At 41.9% G+C, this 17,675-nt stretch overlaps 1 protein-coding gene across 1 annotated transcript in view; it reads left to right on the top strand.

Moving 5' to 3' along the window:
- The first annotated feature begins 2,230 nt into the window (after positions 1-2,230).
- The window catches only part of LOC118393595 (dematin-like), a 92,886-nt gene continuing 77,441 nt past the window's right edge, over positions 2,231-17,675 (top strand). The window contains exons 1-2 of the mRNA XM_052460765.1: positions 2,231-2,487; positions 10,265-10,402. Of these exons, the coding sequence (XP_052316725.1) occupies positions 10,327-10,402 (76 nt within the window). The 5' untranslated portion in view covers positions 2,231-2,487; positions 10,265-10,326. The remainder of the gene's footprint in view (positions 2,488-10,264; positions 10,403-17,675) is intronic.

The raw sequence follows: 17,675 nt of genomic DNA on the forward strand, positions 1-17,675 counted from the left end.
CAAGAATATTAAGTGCCCCCCAGACAAATTGTAGTTGACAATGCAAAGACTGTTAACCTACGGAACTTGAGACAAATAAATGATTGGCCAGTGGGTGGCCAAGCCCTCGTCACACCTAAAACTGATTTATTCATCAAAATCAGCCCGTCTGTGCCACCGCTAGCTATTTGACACACCCCTGACCTGTGGCATTACCACCAACACTTAGATTTACCATTGCGTTAGGTTTGTTAAAATAGAACCTTGGATGTTTTTGTTTTACTGTTGCTAATACTCGTTACTAAAGCCTATACTATTTAATAAACTGTAGTACCAATCCACAATGGAAGAGGATGAGAATATTCATGACCCCAGACGAATTAGAGTTGATGACAATGCAAAGACTGTCAATAACTTACATAATTTGAAAGAAACACATGCATTTTAAGCCCTTGAATGCATTGATTGGCCAGTGAGGGGCCAAGCCCTCCTCACACCTACAACTTGTTTATTCATCAAAACCCAGCTCATTTTTCACCACTGCCAGGTATTGCACTCCTAATTCCGTCTGTGAAAATACAAAAAATATTTCTGATACACGTCCAGACCTATTGCTTTACCATTGCGTTAGGTTTGTTAAAATTGAGCCCCTAATGTCTTTCTGAATTATATTTTTTTAAAGCGTGTAAATGAAATAGTAGCCTACAGCTACATTTCTACAGTTTAAAATGAAACACATAGAAACAGGTGTTTCCACACATCTGACTTAATTTAATAAAATATAGCCTACCCTTTGATTTGAAAGAAAATTACCTTAAATAACGTAATTGTAACGGTTTTCTTGTGTCGAAGGAGAGGCGGACCAAAACAAATTATTATTATTCATGGTTCTTTAATAAAGAAACTATACATGAATAATGACTTAAATGTAAATGTAAATGTAGACTAACAAAACCAAGAAATGTGGAAAAACCAAAACAGCCCTATCTGGTGCAAACACAGAGACAGGAACAATCACCCACAAACCCCAACACCAAACAGGCTACCTAAATATGGTTCCCAATCAGAGACAATGACTAACACCTGCCTCTGATTGAGAACCATATCAGGCCAAACACAGAAACAGACAAACTAGACACACAACATAGAATGCCCACTCAGATCACACCCTGACCAAACAAAACATAGAAACATACAAAGCAAACTATGGTCAGGGTGTGACAGTAATGATGTAAGGGGTGCGTAACTGGTGGCAGGGAAGTAAGACGCAGGAGAGCAGAACGGTAGTAGCCGGAGAAGTTTAATAATAAAACCAACAGCCTCAGAATACAAAATAAATGGGTACAAAACCAGTCACGCACCAGTCAAACATGTGCACAAGCACTTACAACAAACAATACCGCACAAAGACATGGGGGGAACAGAGGGTTAAATACACAACAGGTAATGAGGGAATGAAAACCAGGTGTGTGAGAAAAGACCAAATAAATGGAAAATGGATCGGTGATGGCTAGAAGATCGGCGACGTCGGCCGCCGAACACCGCTCGAACAAGGAGAGGAACCGACTTCGGCAGAAGTCGTGTCAAATGATGACAAAAGTGCATAGATCTTATTATTATAAGGACCTTTTGCAAAAGCAATTGTTGCGAACTAACAAAGTAATGTTGACATCATGGACATATAGCTGAGCATTACATAAATCTCATTGGGTGGCAGGTAGCTTCGTGGTTAAAGCTTTGGGCCAGTAACTGAAAGGTTGCTAGTTTGAATCCCTGAGCTGACAAGGTAAAAAATGTGTTGATCTGCCCTTGACCAAAGCACTTAACTCTAATTATTCCAGGATTGTTGTTAGTAATGGCTAATACCTAGCCTTGACCCCAGTCTCTCCGGGGTTGTTGTGACATGAAAAATTACATGTCTATCTCACATTTGTCCATTCAGTGAAACAGGACAAATATAAGAACCTCCTATTTGATAGAAATCAAGTGTTAATATCATGAGATTATTTTGCTTCGGTGTTTACCTTTTTGTAATGTGGCAAGGTGCAGTGTTGAGGATAATCTGTTACAATTATTTTGCAAATGATAGAATTATGAAAGGATACATTGCGCAACAGTTGCCATTTCGACGTTTGTGACGATCGGTATACATTTATTTGTGACGATCGGTCGATATTTCAAGCACGCGCCATATGCCAATATTAGAGTGCGATGTCATGTTCAGACTACAGATACAGCAAATCCCCCGTTACTGAAAGTGGATTGGACCAGCGGCGCGAGGGGGGAGCAACGAAAAACTAGCTTGCTGTCAGTCACAGCAGCCTCAGTTTGTCCCCGTTGCCAGGCGCAGCTGCTGGACACAAATATTGTTAGGTGAAACTACTGCGTCGAGAACTTTCGATTTTTTTGTAGCTTTTTGATAATACAATTTAATGAAAAGGGAATACATTAGTCTGCTTTAATAAACTGTGGAAGGAAACTGATCATCTGGAAGAGGACAATTTTCAGGTGCGAGAGCGCTTTTTATGTTTTGTATCCATATCAAATGTGTCTATCATGCATAGCCAGTATAGTCTGTCATATTATTTTGCAGGAGACTGACATTACATTTAGCTCAGAATTCTCATTCTGACATTGGGTGCGGATTGTGGTACCCAGTTTCGGATTAATGGGATACTGCTGCTTGTCATACAGGTCGCCGAGGCGCACATCATGCAGACATGTTACAAGAGCCTACAATAGGAGATGCAACAATTTATAGGTATAATTCACAAATTTTACATAACTCGTGTTACTATTTTTGACCTAATAAATAGACAATGGTAAGTCGATGTAAAGTCGTGAATCGTCGATGTACTGTTGTGCGATTATGGTGGATGGATTATGCGAGACATTTTCTCTGCTTTTACATAACAACATAAGCGACGGAGAGATCGGTACAGGTCCCATTCAATGGTTAGCCAGGCTCTTGAAATAATGTTATGAAGCAGCGAGAAAGCTTCAGCTTTTAACCGAGCTTGTATCCCGGGCCATGCCTTCTTGCTCTAAATCATTCAATTGCCTTTTTATAAAAGCATATAGCTGATTTGATATGTATGCATTATTTTATACACTACATTACCAAAAGTATGTTGACACCTGCCCATCGAACATCTCAGTCCAAAATCATGGGCATTAGTTGGTCCCCCCTTTCCACATTGCTTCAGGGACTTGCTTCTATTCAGCCACAAGATAATTAGTGAGGTCAGGCACTGATGTTGGGCCATTTGGCCTGGCTCGCTTTCAGCATTCCAAAGGTGATCAATGGGGTTGAGATCAGGGCTCTGTGCAGGTTAGTCAAGTTTTTTAAACCATTATTTAACTAGGCAAGTCAGTTAAGAACAAATTCTTATTTACAATGACAGCCTACTCCTAACCCAGACAACACTGGGCCAATTGTGCACAGCAAGTTGTGATCCAGCCTGGATTTGAACCAGGGTCTGTAGTGACACCTCTAGCACTGAGATGCAGTGTCTTAGACCATTGTGCCACTCGGGAGCCCAAGTTCTTCCACACCGGTCTCGACAAACCATTGCTGTATGAACCTCACTTTGTGCACAGGGGCATGTCATATTGAAACAGGAAAGGGCTTTTCCCAAACTGTTGCTGCAAGTTGGAAGCACAGAATCGTCTAGAAAGTTAATGTATGCTGTAGCGTTAAGATACAGTTGGCACTATGCATTCGGGCAGGTACTGTAGCATTCTTCTTGCATCCACCAAACCCAGATTCTTCCATCTTCATCAATCCATAGAACGCATTTCCACTGCTCCAGAGTCCAATGGCGGTGAGCTTCACACCACTCCAGCCGGCACTTGGCATTGCACATGGTGATCTTATGCTTATGTGCGGCTGCTCGGCCATGGAAACTAGTTTCATGAAGCTCCCGAAGAACAGGTATTGTGCTGACTTTGCTTCCAGAGGCAGTTTGGAACTAGTGTTGCAGCTGAGGACAGGCGATTTGTATGCGCTTCAGCACTCTGCGGTCCCATTCTGTGAGCTTGTGTGGCCTACCATTTCACGGCTGAGCCGTTGTTGCTCCTAGACGTTTACACTTCACAATAACAGAACTTACAGTTGACCGGCGCAGCTCTAGCAGGGGAGAAATTTGATGAACTGTTGGAAAGGTGGCAACTTATGACGGTGCCATGTTGAAAGTCACTGAGCTCTTCAGTAAGGCCATTCTACTGCCAATGTCTGTCTATGGAGATTGCATGGCTGTGTCCTCGATTTTATACACTTGTCAGCAACTGGTGTGGCTGAAATAGCCGAATCCAATACATACTATACTATATATACAAAAGTATGTGGACACCCCTTCAAATGAGTGGATTCGGCTATTTCAGCCACACCCGTTGCATTGCACTTATTTCAGAGCAGTTTCAGTTGCATAACATGTTAGATGTGTTTTATTTCATGGCTCTGCTCCAAAATCGTCTCTCCATAGAGGCCTAGAGGTAGTTCTGAGTGATAAACCAACATTTAGTTTTTGCGTTATTAAACAAATAATTGACCGACATTGGTTTATTTATTTTTTGTGAGCCCAACGCGCCTTTTCTCTCGAGAGAAATCAAATAATTCACAAGAGAAATCAACTCAAGAACTATGTGGGATGCTGGGCTGAAGGGAGTTGTAGTTTTCATTAAGCAAATATTCAACCTTGTGCTTGTTTTTTCCGGCTCAGGCAGAGATGAATACACTTTTACGCCTGCAATGTTAGATACACATAAACCGCATGAGAGAGGAATGTGCACAACATAACGACTAGAGAGCGGGATAGAGACAGTTTGTGAAAGTATGCCTCATCTTCTTTGAAGAACTAGAATAAAGATTTCTCCAGACAGCTCTGCAGCTCGCCTAGCTAAATAGGATGACAGAACAGTATGGAGAGTAAAGTCATCATCTCATCTCTGCTAATCTTTGCAGAGATGAGATGATGACTATAAAAACTGAGTTCGCTGAACAAAAATATAAACCAGGGCAAGGTGACCGGAAACATGACCGAATACAAACAGTGTCGCTATTCCCTCCGCAAGGCAATCAAACAAGCTAAGCGTCAGTATAAAGACAAAGTAGTCGCAATTCAACGGCTCAGACACAAGAGGTATGTGGCAGGGTCTACAGTCAATCACGGATTACAAAAAGAAAAACCAGCCCCGTCGCGGACCAGGCAGGATGTTTTGCTCCCAGATAGACTAATTAACGTTTTTGCCCGCTTTGAGGACAATACAGTGCCACTGACACGGCCCGCTACCAAAACTCTCCTTCACTGCAGCCGAGTGAGTAAAACATTTAAACGTGTTAACCCTCGCAAGTCTGCAGGCCCAGACGGCATCCCCAGCCGCGTGCTCAGTGCGGACATGTGTTTACGGACATATTCAATCAATCCTTATCCCAGTCTGCTGTTCCCACATGCTTCAAGAGGGCCACCATTGTTCCTGTTCCCAAGAAAGCTAAGGTAACTGAGCTAAACGACTACCGCCCCGTAGCACTCACTTCAGTAATCATGCTGTTCATCGACTACATCTCAGCATTTAACACCATAGTACCCTCCAAACTCGTCATCAAGCTCGAGACCTTGGGTCTCGACCCCGCCCTGTGCAACTGGGTACTGTACTTCCTGACGGGCCGCCCCCAGGTGGTGAGGGTAGGTAACAACATCTCCACCCTTCTGATTCTCAACACTGGGGCCCCACAAGTGTGTGTTCTGAGCCCTCTCCTGTACTCCCTGTTCACCCACGACTGCGTGGCCATGCATGCCTCCAACTCAATCATCAAGTTTGCGGACGACACTACAGTGTTAGGCTTGATTACCAACAACGACGAGACGGCCTACAGGGAGGAGGTGAGGGCCCTCGGAGTGTGGTGTCAGTAAAATAACCTCACACTCAACGTCAACAAAACAAAGGAGATGATTGTGGACTTCAGGAAACAGCAGAGGGAGCACACCCCTATCCACATCGACGGGACAGTAGTGGAGAGGGTAGTAAGTTAAGTTCCTCGGCGTACACATCACGGACAAACTGAATTGGTCCACCCACACAGACAGTTGTGAAGAAGGCGCAGCAGCGCCTCTTCAACCTCAGGAGGCTGAAGATATTCGGCTTGTCACCAAAAGCACTCAAACTTCTACAGATGCAAGAGCATCCTGTTGGGCTGTATCACCGCCTGGTACGGCAACTGCTCCGCCCATCACCGGGAGCAAACTACCCGCCCTCCAGGACACCTACACCACCCGATGTGACAGGAAGGCCATAAAGATCATCAAGGACAACAACCACCCGAGCCACTGCCTGTTCACCCCGCTATCATCCAGAAGGCGAGGTCAGTACAGGTGCATCAAAGCAGGGACAGAGAGATTGAAAAACAGCTTTTATCTCAAGGCCATCAGACTGTTAAACAGCCACCACTAACACTGAGTGGCTGCTGCCAATATACTGACTCAACTCCAGCCATTTTAATAATGGAAATTGATGTAAAAATGCATCACTAGCCACTTTAACCTCTTGGTCCTACCTGGCACGCAGGCATCCCATCAAGAGCTCTGGAAATGCAAATGCGCTACGCTAAATGCTAATAGTATTAGTTAAAACTCAAACGTTCATTAAAATACACATGCAGGGTATTGAATTAAAGCTACACTCGTTGTGAATCCAGGCAACAAGTCAGATTTTTAAAATGCTTTTCGGCGAAAGCATGAGAAGCTATTATCTGATAGCATGTAACACCCCAAAAGACCCGCAGGGGACGTAAACAAAATAATTACCATAGTCGTCGCTACACAAACCGCACAAATAAAATATAAAACATTCATTACCTTTGACCATCTTCTTTGTTGGCACTCCTAGATGTCCCATAATCACTATTGGGTCTTTTTTTCGATTAAATCGGTCCATATATAGCCTAGATATCGATCTATGAAGACTGTGTGATAAACGGAAAAAAATAGCTTTTCATAACGTAACGTCATTTTTTAAAATTCAAAAAGTTGACGATAAACTTTCACAAAACACTTCGAAATACTTTTGTAATGCAACTTTAGGTATTAGTACACGTTAATAAGCGATAAAATTCATCAGGAGGCGATGTCAATTCTATAGGTGTCTGTTTCGAAAAAATGTCTTGGAGAGAGCTCGACCAAAACATCCGGTCGGAGACCGGAGGGAATCGATTCCCTTGAATCAGTTAGACCAAGAATCAATAGCGAATCAAATGACAAGACTCTAGACAACGTGTGGAAGCTGTAGGCACTGCAACCTCGGCCTCATTTAATTCGATTCACTTTGAACAATTCCTTGAAGTCGCGGATGGATATTTTTTTCCATTTTCAGTGATCAGATATTCCTGCACTTTTCGATGAAACGCACGTTCTGTTATAGTCACAGCCGTGATTTAACCAGTTTTATAAACGTCTGAGTGTTTTCTATCCACACATACTAATCATATGCATATACTATATTCCTGGCCTGAGTAGCAGGGCGCTGAAATGTTGAGCGATTTTTAACAGAATGTTCGAAAAAGTAGAGGGTCGACTTAACAGGTTAAACAATGCAACTTAATATAATGTTTACATACCCTACATTACTCATCTCATATGTATATGTACAGTGGGGCAAAAAAGTATTTAGTCAGCCACCAATTGTGCAAGTTCTCCCACTTAAAAATATGAGAGAGGCCTGTAATTTTCATCATACGTACACTTCAACTATGACAGACAAAATTAAGAAAAAAATCCAGAAAATCACATTGTAGGATTTTTAATTAATTTATTTGCAAATTATGGTGGAAAATAAGTATTTGGTCACCTACAAACAAGCAAGATTTCTGGCTCTCAGACCTGTAACTTCTTTAAGAGGCTCCTCTGTCCTCCACTCGTTACCTGTATTAATGGCACCTGTTTGAACTTGTTATCAGTATAAAAGACACCTCTTTTTATGGATTTTTTTTCCTCATTTTGTCTGTCATAGTTGAAGTGTACCTATGATGAAAATTACAGGCCTCTCTCATATTTTTAAGTGGGAGAACTTGCACAATTGGTGGCCGACTAAATACTTTTTTGCTCCACTGTATATACTGTACTCATTTAAACTGCTGCATCTACTGCATCTTGCCATTATGTAATGCATGTATCACTAGCCACTTTAAACTATGCCACTATGTTTATATACCCTACATCACTCATCTCATATGTATATACTGTACTCTACACCATCTACTGCATCTTGCCTATGTCGTTCTGTACTATCACTCATTCATATATCTTTATGTACATATTCTTTATCCCTTTACACTTGTGTGTATAAGGTAGTAGTTGTGGAATTGTTTGGTTAGATTACTCGTTGGTTATTACTGCATTTGTCAGAACTAGAAACACAAGCATTTCGTACACTCGCATTAACATCTGCTAACCATGTGTATGTGACAAATACAATTTGATTTGATTTAAACGCCATGCAATAAAATGCAAATGAATTACTTAAAAATCATACAATGTGATTTTCTGCATTTTTGTTTTAGATTCCGTCTGTCACAGTAGAAGTGTACATATGATAATAATTACAGACCTCTACATGCTTTGTAAGTGGGAAAACCTGCAAAATCGGCAGTGTATCAAATACTTGTTCTCCCCACTGTATCTGTAGCTAACACTTTCAGAACAGACACCTAGCTAGTTGGCTAGCTAACTTGCATTGACTGAATACTCAATTTCTAGACAGCTTTTTCTAGCCCAGCTAGCTAGCTATCCTCTCCCAGGTTTGGCACATCTTAAGTCCCTCACTGCAAACAATATTGAATACTGTTTTATGCATAGTTTCCACAATCTTCCTGTAAAAGTGACTTTATTATTGTTGGTATTACCATGCAGTTAGCTTAATAACCTTGTTTGCTGTTAGTCAAAGTTATCCAAAAAGCTAGCTAACACAGTACGATCCGATGCCCATGTCAAACCTATTTAACACAGCTAGAACTTGCTCACTGAATGAACACGAAAACATGTGCAAGTGGGTTTTTGACTGAACTATACAGATTTATTTTATTCTAGCTAACTGCTTTGTTATTGTGGATATAATGCATTTAACAGTAGATCCGATGCCCCTGCCCATGTGAAAATCACTAATGTAGCATACAGCTGAACGAGCTCAAAAAAGTGTATTTTTGACCGGACTATATAGGCTTGTTAACATGATTGTGAGTATTTTATTATTGTTCCCTCTCAAATTGGTAGTTTTAGCTTATAGTTTGTTCACTTCTTGATTAGTCTTTGTCAAAAAGCCATGAACAGTAGGCGCGCGGACGCATTCCCATGACGTTGTTTCAATATGGTTGCGGCCACATCTATCTAAGCTGGTACTAGGCACTCAACGTCTAATATTATGTTCTAAAAGTATTTCATAATGTCACGTTCAACAAGGTTACCTAGCATTGACATGTAAAACAATGTCGTAGGTTGATTTGAGTGTTTCAGTTCACGTTATGTGTATGATCTTATTCTTAGTATCTCAGACACATTTGCTTGACTAGTTATAGCCATAGAACCTGGTTGGTTAGCTACCTGCATTCATTCAGGGTAGTAACGTCATGAGTTGTGATTATTGTCCATTGTTTAGCTAGCTAGCTACATATCTTAACAAAAGACTCCACTCTAATTTTGACAAAGTATTTTCATTTCAAGTTCTTTGGGGTCGGGGGCAGTATTTTCACATCCAGATGAAAAGCGTGCCCAGAGTAAACTGCCTGCTACTCAGGCCCAAATGTTAGGATATGCGTATTATTTGTAGATGTGTATAGAAAACACTGATGTTTCTAAAACTGTTCGAATGATGCCTGTGAGTATAACAGAACTCATATGGCAGGCAAACACCTGATCCAACCAGGAAGTGGGAAATCTGAGGTTTTTAGGTTTAAGTCTTAGCCTATCCAATATACAGTGTCTGTGGGGTCATATTGCACTTCCTAAGGCTTCCACTAGATGTCAACAGTCTTTAGAATGTTGTTTCAGGCTTCTACTGTGACATGGGAGAGAATGAGAGCTGATTGAGTCATGGGTCTGCCAGAAGGCCATGTGCTCAGTCAGGTACACGCCCGTGAGAGTTAGCTCCGTTCCCTTTAATTTCTAAAGACAAAGGAATTCTCTGGTTCAAACATTATTGAAGATTTATGATGAAAACATCCTAAAGATTGATTATATACATTGTTTGACATGTTTCTATGAACTGTAATAACTTTTTTGACTTTGTCTGGACCTAGTGCCTGCGCATTTGGATTACTGTACTAAATGCGAACAAAAAGGAGATATTTGGACATAAATTATGGACTTTATCGAACAAAACAAACATTTATTGTGGAACTGGGATTCCTGGGAGTGCATTCTGATGAAGATCAAAGGTAAGTGAATATTTACAATGCTATTTCTGACTTTTGTTTACTCCATAACATGGCGGGTATCTGTATTGCTTGTTTTGGTCTGAGCGCTGTACTCAGATTATTCCATGGCATGCTTTTGTCGTAAAGCTTTTTTGATATCTGACACAGCGGTTGCATTAAGGAGAAGTATATATTTAATTCCATGCATAAGTTGTATTTTCATCAACATTTATGATGAGTATTTCTGTAAATTGACATAGCTCTCTGCACTTTCACTGGATGTTTTGGAGGCAAAACAACGCGCCAATGTAAACTGAGATTTCTGGATATAAATATGAACTTTATTGAACAAAACATACATGTATTGTGTAACAAAGTCCTATGAGATCTGAAGATCAAAGATTAGTGATTAATTCTCTCTTTCTGCTTTTTGTGATTCCTCTCTTTGGCTGGAAAAATGACTTTTGTTGTGACTAGGTACTGACCTAACAATCGCATGGTATGCTTTTGTCGTAAAGCCTTTTTGAAATCGGACACTGTGGTGGGATTAACAACAAGTGTATCTTTAAAATGTTGTATAATACATGTATGGTTGAGGAATTTTAATTATGAGATTTCTGTAGTTTGAATTTGGCGCCCTGTACTTTCACTGGATGAGAGGTTATAGTTTAAGTTAGCTGGCTGGCTTCCGAACTAATGTTACATCATGCGTTGGGATTCATTGTTTACCTAGCTATCTAGCTAAATTTCTTAACAAAAGACTCTCGTCTTAGTGTGCCAGAGCGCAGAATAACTGATGCCTTTTTTGAAAGCTCAACACCCGTTGAATATGTTCGGTGTCAGTAAACGTCAGCAATAAAGCGTAATTAAATTGTTGCCAGCAGCACTGTTAGTCACCAACGCTCTGGATAACATGAAAAAAGCCTAACCAGCTCTGCAACGGTGAGTAAAATGGTCAGAGTTGGGTGTTCTCTCTTTAAGCTTAGGTGCTTGACTGTAGTTGTGACTTCAGAGCTTTCGGAACAACCCTACTTATTTGTCCAGAGCGTTCACTGTGTGCTCTGAACGTGAAACCACAGATAGGGCGAGTAATGTTCAGTGAGCTGTTCTCTCTCTCTGATGTCTAGAAGTAGCTGGCAAGATAGTACAGAACGGTTGGATCAACCCAAAAAGAGATGGGTGGGGTTAAGGCTTAAGATGGTGTGAACAATGCTGAATGGGTGTAGACAAAGGGCTCTTCAATAGTAGTACCAAAACATTGAATGACGGTTTTCTCAAAAGTGAGTTGATCAACTTTCAAAGCAGAATTGGCGCCGGAGAAGAAGGCAGACGTTTTACGTGTCCCCAACCAATTGTTTTTTGTTTGTTTATTTGCGTTGTTTGTAAAAAATAAAAATAAACGTATTTTGTACATAATGTTGCCGCTACTGTCTCTTATGACCAAAAATAACTTCTGGACATCAGGACTGCGATAACTCATCACTGTCACGTTCACTGTCTTCAAACTCCCTGTCATAAATGAGCCAAGGTGCAGCGTACATGTAATTCCACATCCTTAATTGAAGTGAAACCGTCACAAAAAAACAGGTAAACAGAAACCAAAAGTGACGCAACCGTGGAGCACACAAACACTCACAGAAAATAAATAATTACCCACAAACACAGTTGGGAAAAAGGCTACCTAAGTATATTTCCCAATCAGAGACAACGATAGACAGCAGCCTCTGATTGGGAACCATACCTGCCAAAAACAAAGAAATAGAAAACATAGAATGCCCACCCAAATCACACCCTGACCTAATCAAATAGAGAGATAAAAAGGCTCTCTAAGGTCAGGGCGTGACAACCACGGACTGTCAGAATCCTTTTTTTCCTTTAATAAGTCTGACGAGCCCAACACAAACTTTAAACTGCTTTCTCGGGAACATGCCCAGATCCCCAGGATTTGCGTGAAGAGGACGCAGAGAAAAAGAGGCCAGAGGGTGGGCTGCCTTCTGAGAATTCGTAGGAGATTGAATAAACCCCCACTTCCTTCTATTCTGCTAACAAACGTGCAATCTTTGGAGAATAAAATTGATGACCTACGCGCAAGATTAAACTGGACATTCAAAACGGTAATATCTTATGGTTCACGGAGTCGTGGCTGAATGACGACACTGGTTATACTCAGTACCGGCAGGATAGAACAGGGGCATCTGGTAAGACAAGGGGCGGTGGACTATGTATTTTTGTAAATGACAGCTGGTGAACAATATCTAAGGAAGTCTCAAGCTATTGCTCGTCTAAGGTAGAGCATCTCATGATATCTACCTAGAGAGTTTTCATCTGTATTTTTCGTAGCTGTTTACATACCACCACAGACTGAGGCTGGCACTAAGACCGCATTGAATGAGCTGTATTCCGCCATAAGCAAACAAGAAAACGTTCATCCAGAGGCGGCGCTCCTAGTAGCCGGGGCTTTAATGCAGGGAAACTTAAATCCATTTTACCACAGACTGGAATATGTTCCGTGATTCCTCCGATGGCATTGAGGAGTACACCACATCAGTCATTGGCTTCATCAATAAGTGCATCGATGATGTCGCCCCCACAGTGACCATACGTACATACCCCAACCAGAAGCCATGGATTACAGGCAACATCCCCACGGAGCTAAAGGCTAGAGCTGCCGCTTTCATGTAGTGGGACTCTAACCCGGAAGCTAATAAGAAATCCCGCTATGCCCTCGACGAACCATCAGACAGGCAGAGCATCAATACAGGACTAAGATCAAGTCGTACTACACCGGCTCTGACGCTCGTTGGATGTGGCAGGGCTTGCAAAACATTATAGACTACAAATGGAAACACATCCAAGAGCTGCCCAGTGACACAAGCCTACCAGATGAGCTAAACTACCTCTATGCCCGCTTCGAGGACAACAACACTGAAACATGCATGAGAGCACCAGCTGTTCTGGAAGACTGTGTGATCACGCTCTCCGCAGCCAATGTGAGTAAAACCTTAATACAGGTCAACATTCACAAGGCCGCTGGGCCAGACAGATTACCAGGACGTGTACTGCGCGCATGCACTGACCAACTGGCAAATGTCTTCACTGACATTTTCAACCTCTCCCTATCTGAGTCTGTAATATCAACATGTTTTAAGCAGACCACCATAGTCCCTCTGCCCAAGAACACTAAGGTAACCTGCCTAAATGACTACCGACCCGAAGCACTCACATCTGTAGCCATGAAGTGCTTTGAAAGGCTGGTCATGGCTCACATCAACACCATTATCCCAGAAACCCGAGACCAACTTCAATTTGTATACCACCCCAACAGATCCACAGATGATGCAATCTCTATTGCACTCCACACTGCCCTTTCCCACCTAGACAAAATGAACACCTATGTGAGAATGCTATTCATTGATTATAGCTCAGCGTTCAACACCATAGTGCCCTCAAAGCACATTACTAAGCTAAGGACCCTGTGACTAAACACCTCCCTCTGCAACTGGATCCTGGACTTCCTGACGGGCCACCCCCAAGTGGTAAGGGAAGGTAACAACACATCCGCCACACTAATCCTCAACACTGGGGCCCCACAAGGGTGCATGCTCAGCCCTCTCCTGTACTCCCTGTTCACCCATGACTGTGTGGTCATGCACGCCTCCAATTCAATCATCAAGTTTGCAGACAACACAACAGGAGGAGGCTTGATTACCAACAACGACACAGCCTATAGGGAGGAGGTGAGGGCTCTGAGTGTGGTGCCAGGAAAATAACCTCTCACTCAATGTCAACAAAACAAAGGAGATGATCGTGGACTTCAGGGAACAGCAAAAGGGATCACCCCCAGATGCACAATTGAGAGCATAATGTTGGGCTGTATCACTGCCTGGTATGGCAACTGCACCACCCATAACAGCAGGGCTCTCCAGAGGGTTGTGCGGTCTACATAACACATCACTGGGGGGAAACTACCTGCCCTCCAAGACACCTACAGCACCCGATGTCACAGGAAGGCCAAAAAGATCATCAAGGACAACAACTGTGTTTTAGTCTATGCTGCTCTGACATTGGTCATGCATATATTTTGTAAATTGAAAAATTATGTGGCCATAGACATTAAAACAAGTAGATAGTGATAGCGCTGATGTCATCTGGGTATTCCTGTATAAAAACTCCCAATTTGAAGTGTGCCCTATTGCTGAATAGGGCTGAATGTTCCCAAAAACATCATTAAGGATCATGGTAAAAGTGTCCGTAACTGGCAAAGGACCATGGTCGATGTAGTGGTTTTCACCCTGCCCGAGAGTCAACCTTAATGTCAATGGCATGAGGGCGCAAGCCTCCTCTTAGCCTGCCGGCCCGTGATTGGTCTGTGTCAGCATCGCAATTTCATTAAATATCTTGATTTGTTGCAAACCTTAAAATAATTAATGAATAAAGAGCCATCATATTCATGCAAAAAGTCCTAATAATGGAATAAAAGCATGGTGATTTAAGAATTTTGTGAAGTTAGTGTGGGAGAAGTGGGAAATTATTGCTGTCCATCAATAATGAGAAACCACCTGGGATTGACAAACTAGATGGAAAGCTATTAGGGATGGTAGAAGGCTATATTAACACTCCTATTTGCCACATCTTTTATCTGAGCCTGGAGAAAAAAGTGTTTGTCCACAGACCTGGAGTGAAGCTAATGTCATTGCATTACCCAAAAATGGTAAAGCTACCTTTGCTGTCTCTAACGGTCAATAAGCTTGCTGCCAGTTCTTAGCTAACTTATGGAAAATATTGTGTTTGACCAGATAATCAAAAAGTGAGTTTACAAGTTGATCAAATCTAACTGCCTATTGCTCAGGACCTGAAGCAAGGATATGCACATTCTTGATACCATTTGAAAGGAAACACTTTGAAGTATGTAGAAATGTGAAATTAATGTAGGAGAATATAACACAATAGATCTGGTAAAAGTTAATATAAAGAAAAAAACATGCAGGTTTTTTTCATCTTTGAAATGCAAGAGAAAGGTCACAATGTATTATTCCAGCTTAGGCGCAATTTAGATTTTGGCCACTACCAAAGCAGTGTTTAAGTGAATCAGTGAAGCAGTGAATCCCTAGTGGAATCAAATGTGAGACCTTTCTTGCCTTTTTATATCAGCCTTTGAGCCAAATAATTGAAGTGGGTTGATTTTCCATGGCTCAAAAAGATTGGTTGCTTGCATATTCTCCATCTTGGATATATTTGATAATTCCACTTGATTCTCTGATATATAACAATCAAAACGTTCTATAGACCAGCGGGTATACAACATTGAAGGATACCTCTACATTCCTCTACATTAGACTACATTAGACTATATTACATGCATGCCCATGTGGACTTTTCCAAAATGCAAAAAACTAGAAAAAACTAGAAAAAAAAAAAAACTCACCTGCGCAAGATCCTATTGATATGTGACCGACCTGCTCAAATCGGTTTTATGTAGCAACATTTTAAATTGTGTTTTTTTACATTGGATAAAAGTAGAGCCTCACAGCTACAAAATGGTATATCATACACTGCATATTTGAGGAACAATGGAAAAGTAATTCTGCTTTGAAAGTTGATCAACTTATAAACTCACTTTTTGAGAAAATTGCCTTTTGGATGTTTTGGTAGCTAGTGAAGAGCTCTTCTTTGTCTACACCCATTCAGCATCGTTCACACCCTCTTAAGCTTTAGCCCCACCCATCTCGTTTCGCTTTTGGAGGGTTCAGAGCACACACTTGACACTGGCCAATATATTTGTTTAGCTCTGTGTAACCGATGTGAAATGGCTAGCTAGTTAGCGGGGTGCATGCTAATAAATCAAATAAAATTTTATTTGTCACATACACATGGTTAGCAGATGTTAATTGCGAGTGTTGCGAAATGCTTGTGCTTCTAGTTCCGACAATGTAGTAATAATCAATGAGTAATCTAACCTAACAATTTCAACACAACTACCTTATACACACAAGTGTAAAGGGATGAAGAATATGTACATAAAGATATATGAATGAGTAATGGTACAGAACGGCATAGTAGATGGTATCGAGTACAGTATATACATATGAGATGAGTAATGTAGGGTATGTAAACATTATATTAAGTGGCATTGTTTAAAGTGGCTAGTGATACATTTTTCCATTATTAAAGTGGCTGGAGTTGAGTCAGTATGTTTGCAGCAGCCACTCAATGTTAGTGATGGCTGTTTAACAGTCTGATGGCCTTGAGATAGAAGCTGTTTTTCAGTCTCTCGGTCCCTGCTTTGATGCACCTGTACTGACCTCGCCTTCTGGATGATAGCGGGGTGAACAGGCAGTGGCTGGGGTGGTTGTTGACCTTGATGATCTTTATGGCCTTCCTGTGACATCGGGTGGTGTAGGTGTCCTGGAGGGCAGGTAGTTTGCCCCCGGTGATGCGTTGCGCAGACCTCATTACCCTCTGGAGAGCCTTACGGTTGTGGGCGGAGCAGTTGCGTTTCAATCGGTGACGTCACTCGCTCTGAGACCTTGAAGCAGTTGTTCTTCTTGCTCTGCAAGGGCTGTGGGTTTTGTGGAGCGATGGGTAACAATGCTTCGAGGGTGGCTGTTGATGATGTGTGCAGAGTGTCCCTGGTTTGAGCCCAGGTAGGGGTGAGGAGAGAGACGGAAGCTATACTGTTACATTGATGCTGTTGACCCTGATCACTGGTTGCTGCGGAAAAGGAGGAGGTGAACTGGCTAGCTAGTAAGCGGGGTGCGCGCTAATAGCATTCCAATTGGTGACGTCACTGGCTCTGAGACCTTGAAGTAGTTGTTCCCCTTGCTCTGCAAGGGTCGTGGCTTTTGTGGAGCGGTGGGTAATGATGCTTCGAGGGTGGCTGTTGTTGATGTGTGCAGAGGGTCCCTGGTTCGAGCCCAGGTAGGGGCGAGGAGAGGGATGGAAGCTAAACTGTTACATCTGGATAACATACAACAGCCTAACCAGCTCCGCTGGCAACAATTTTATTACTCTTTTTTGCCGACGTTTACTGACACCATATTCAACGGGTGTTGTGCATTCGTAAATTCATGAATTATTTTGCGCTCTGGCATACTCAGACTGAATTTACGAACACACCCGAAATGGTTACTTGCATAGTGGAGTCTTTTGTTAAGACATCTAGCTAGCTAGGTAAACAATGAACCTTGCTAGATAAACAACGTGTAAGATCATACATGTCATGTAATGTTAGCTAGCGAGCCAGCCAGCTAACATTAGCTCGTTAAACAACAATGAACATAACAACATGTTTTGG

Source organism: Oncorhynchus keta, chromosome 14 (genome assembly GCF_023373465.1).
Source record: "Oncorhynchus keta strain PuntledgeMale-10-30-2019 chromosome 14, Oket_V2, whole genome shotgun sequence".
Classification (NCBI taxonomy): Eukaryota; Metazoa; Chordata; class Actinopteri; order Salmoniformes; family Salmonidae; genus Oncorhynchus; species Oncorhynchus keta.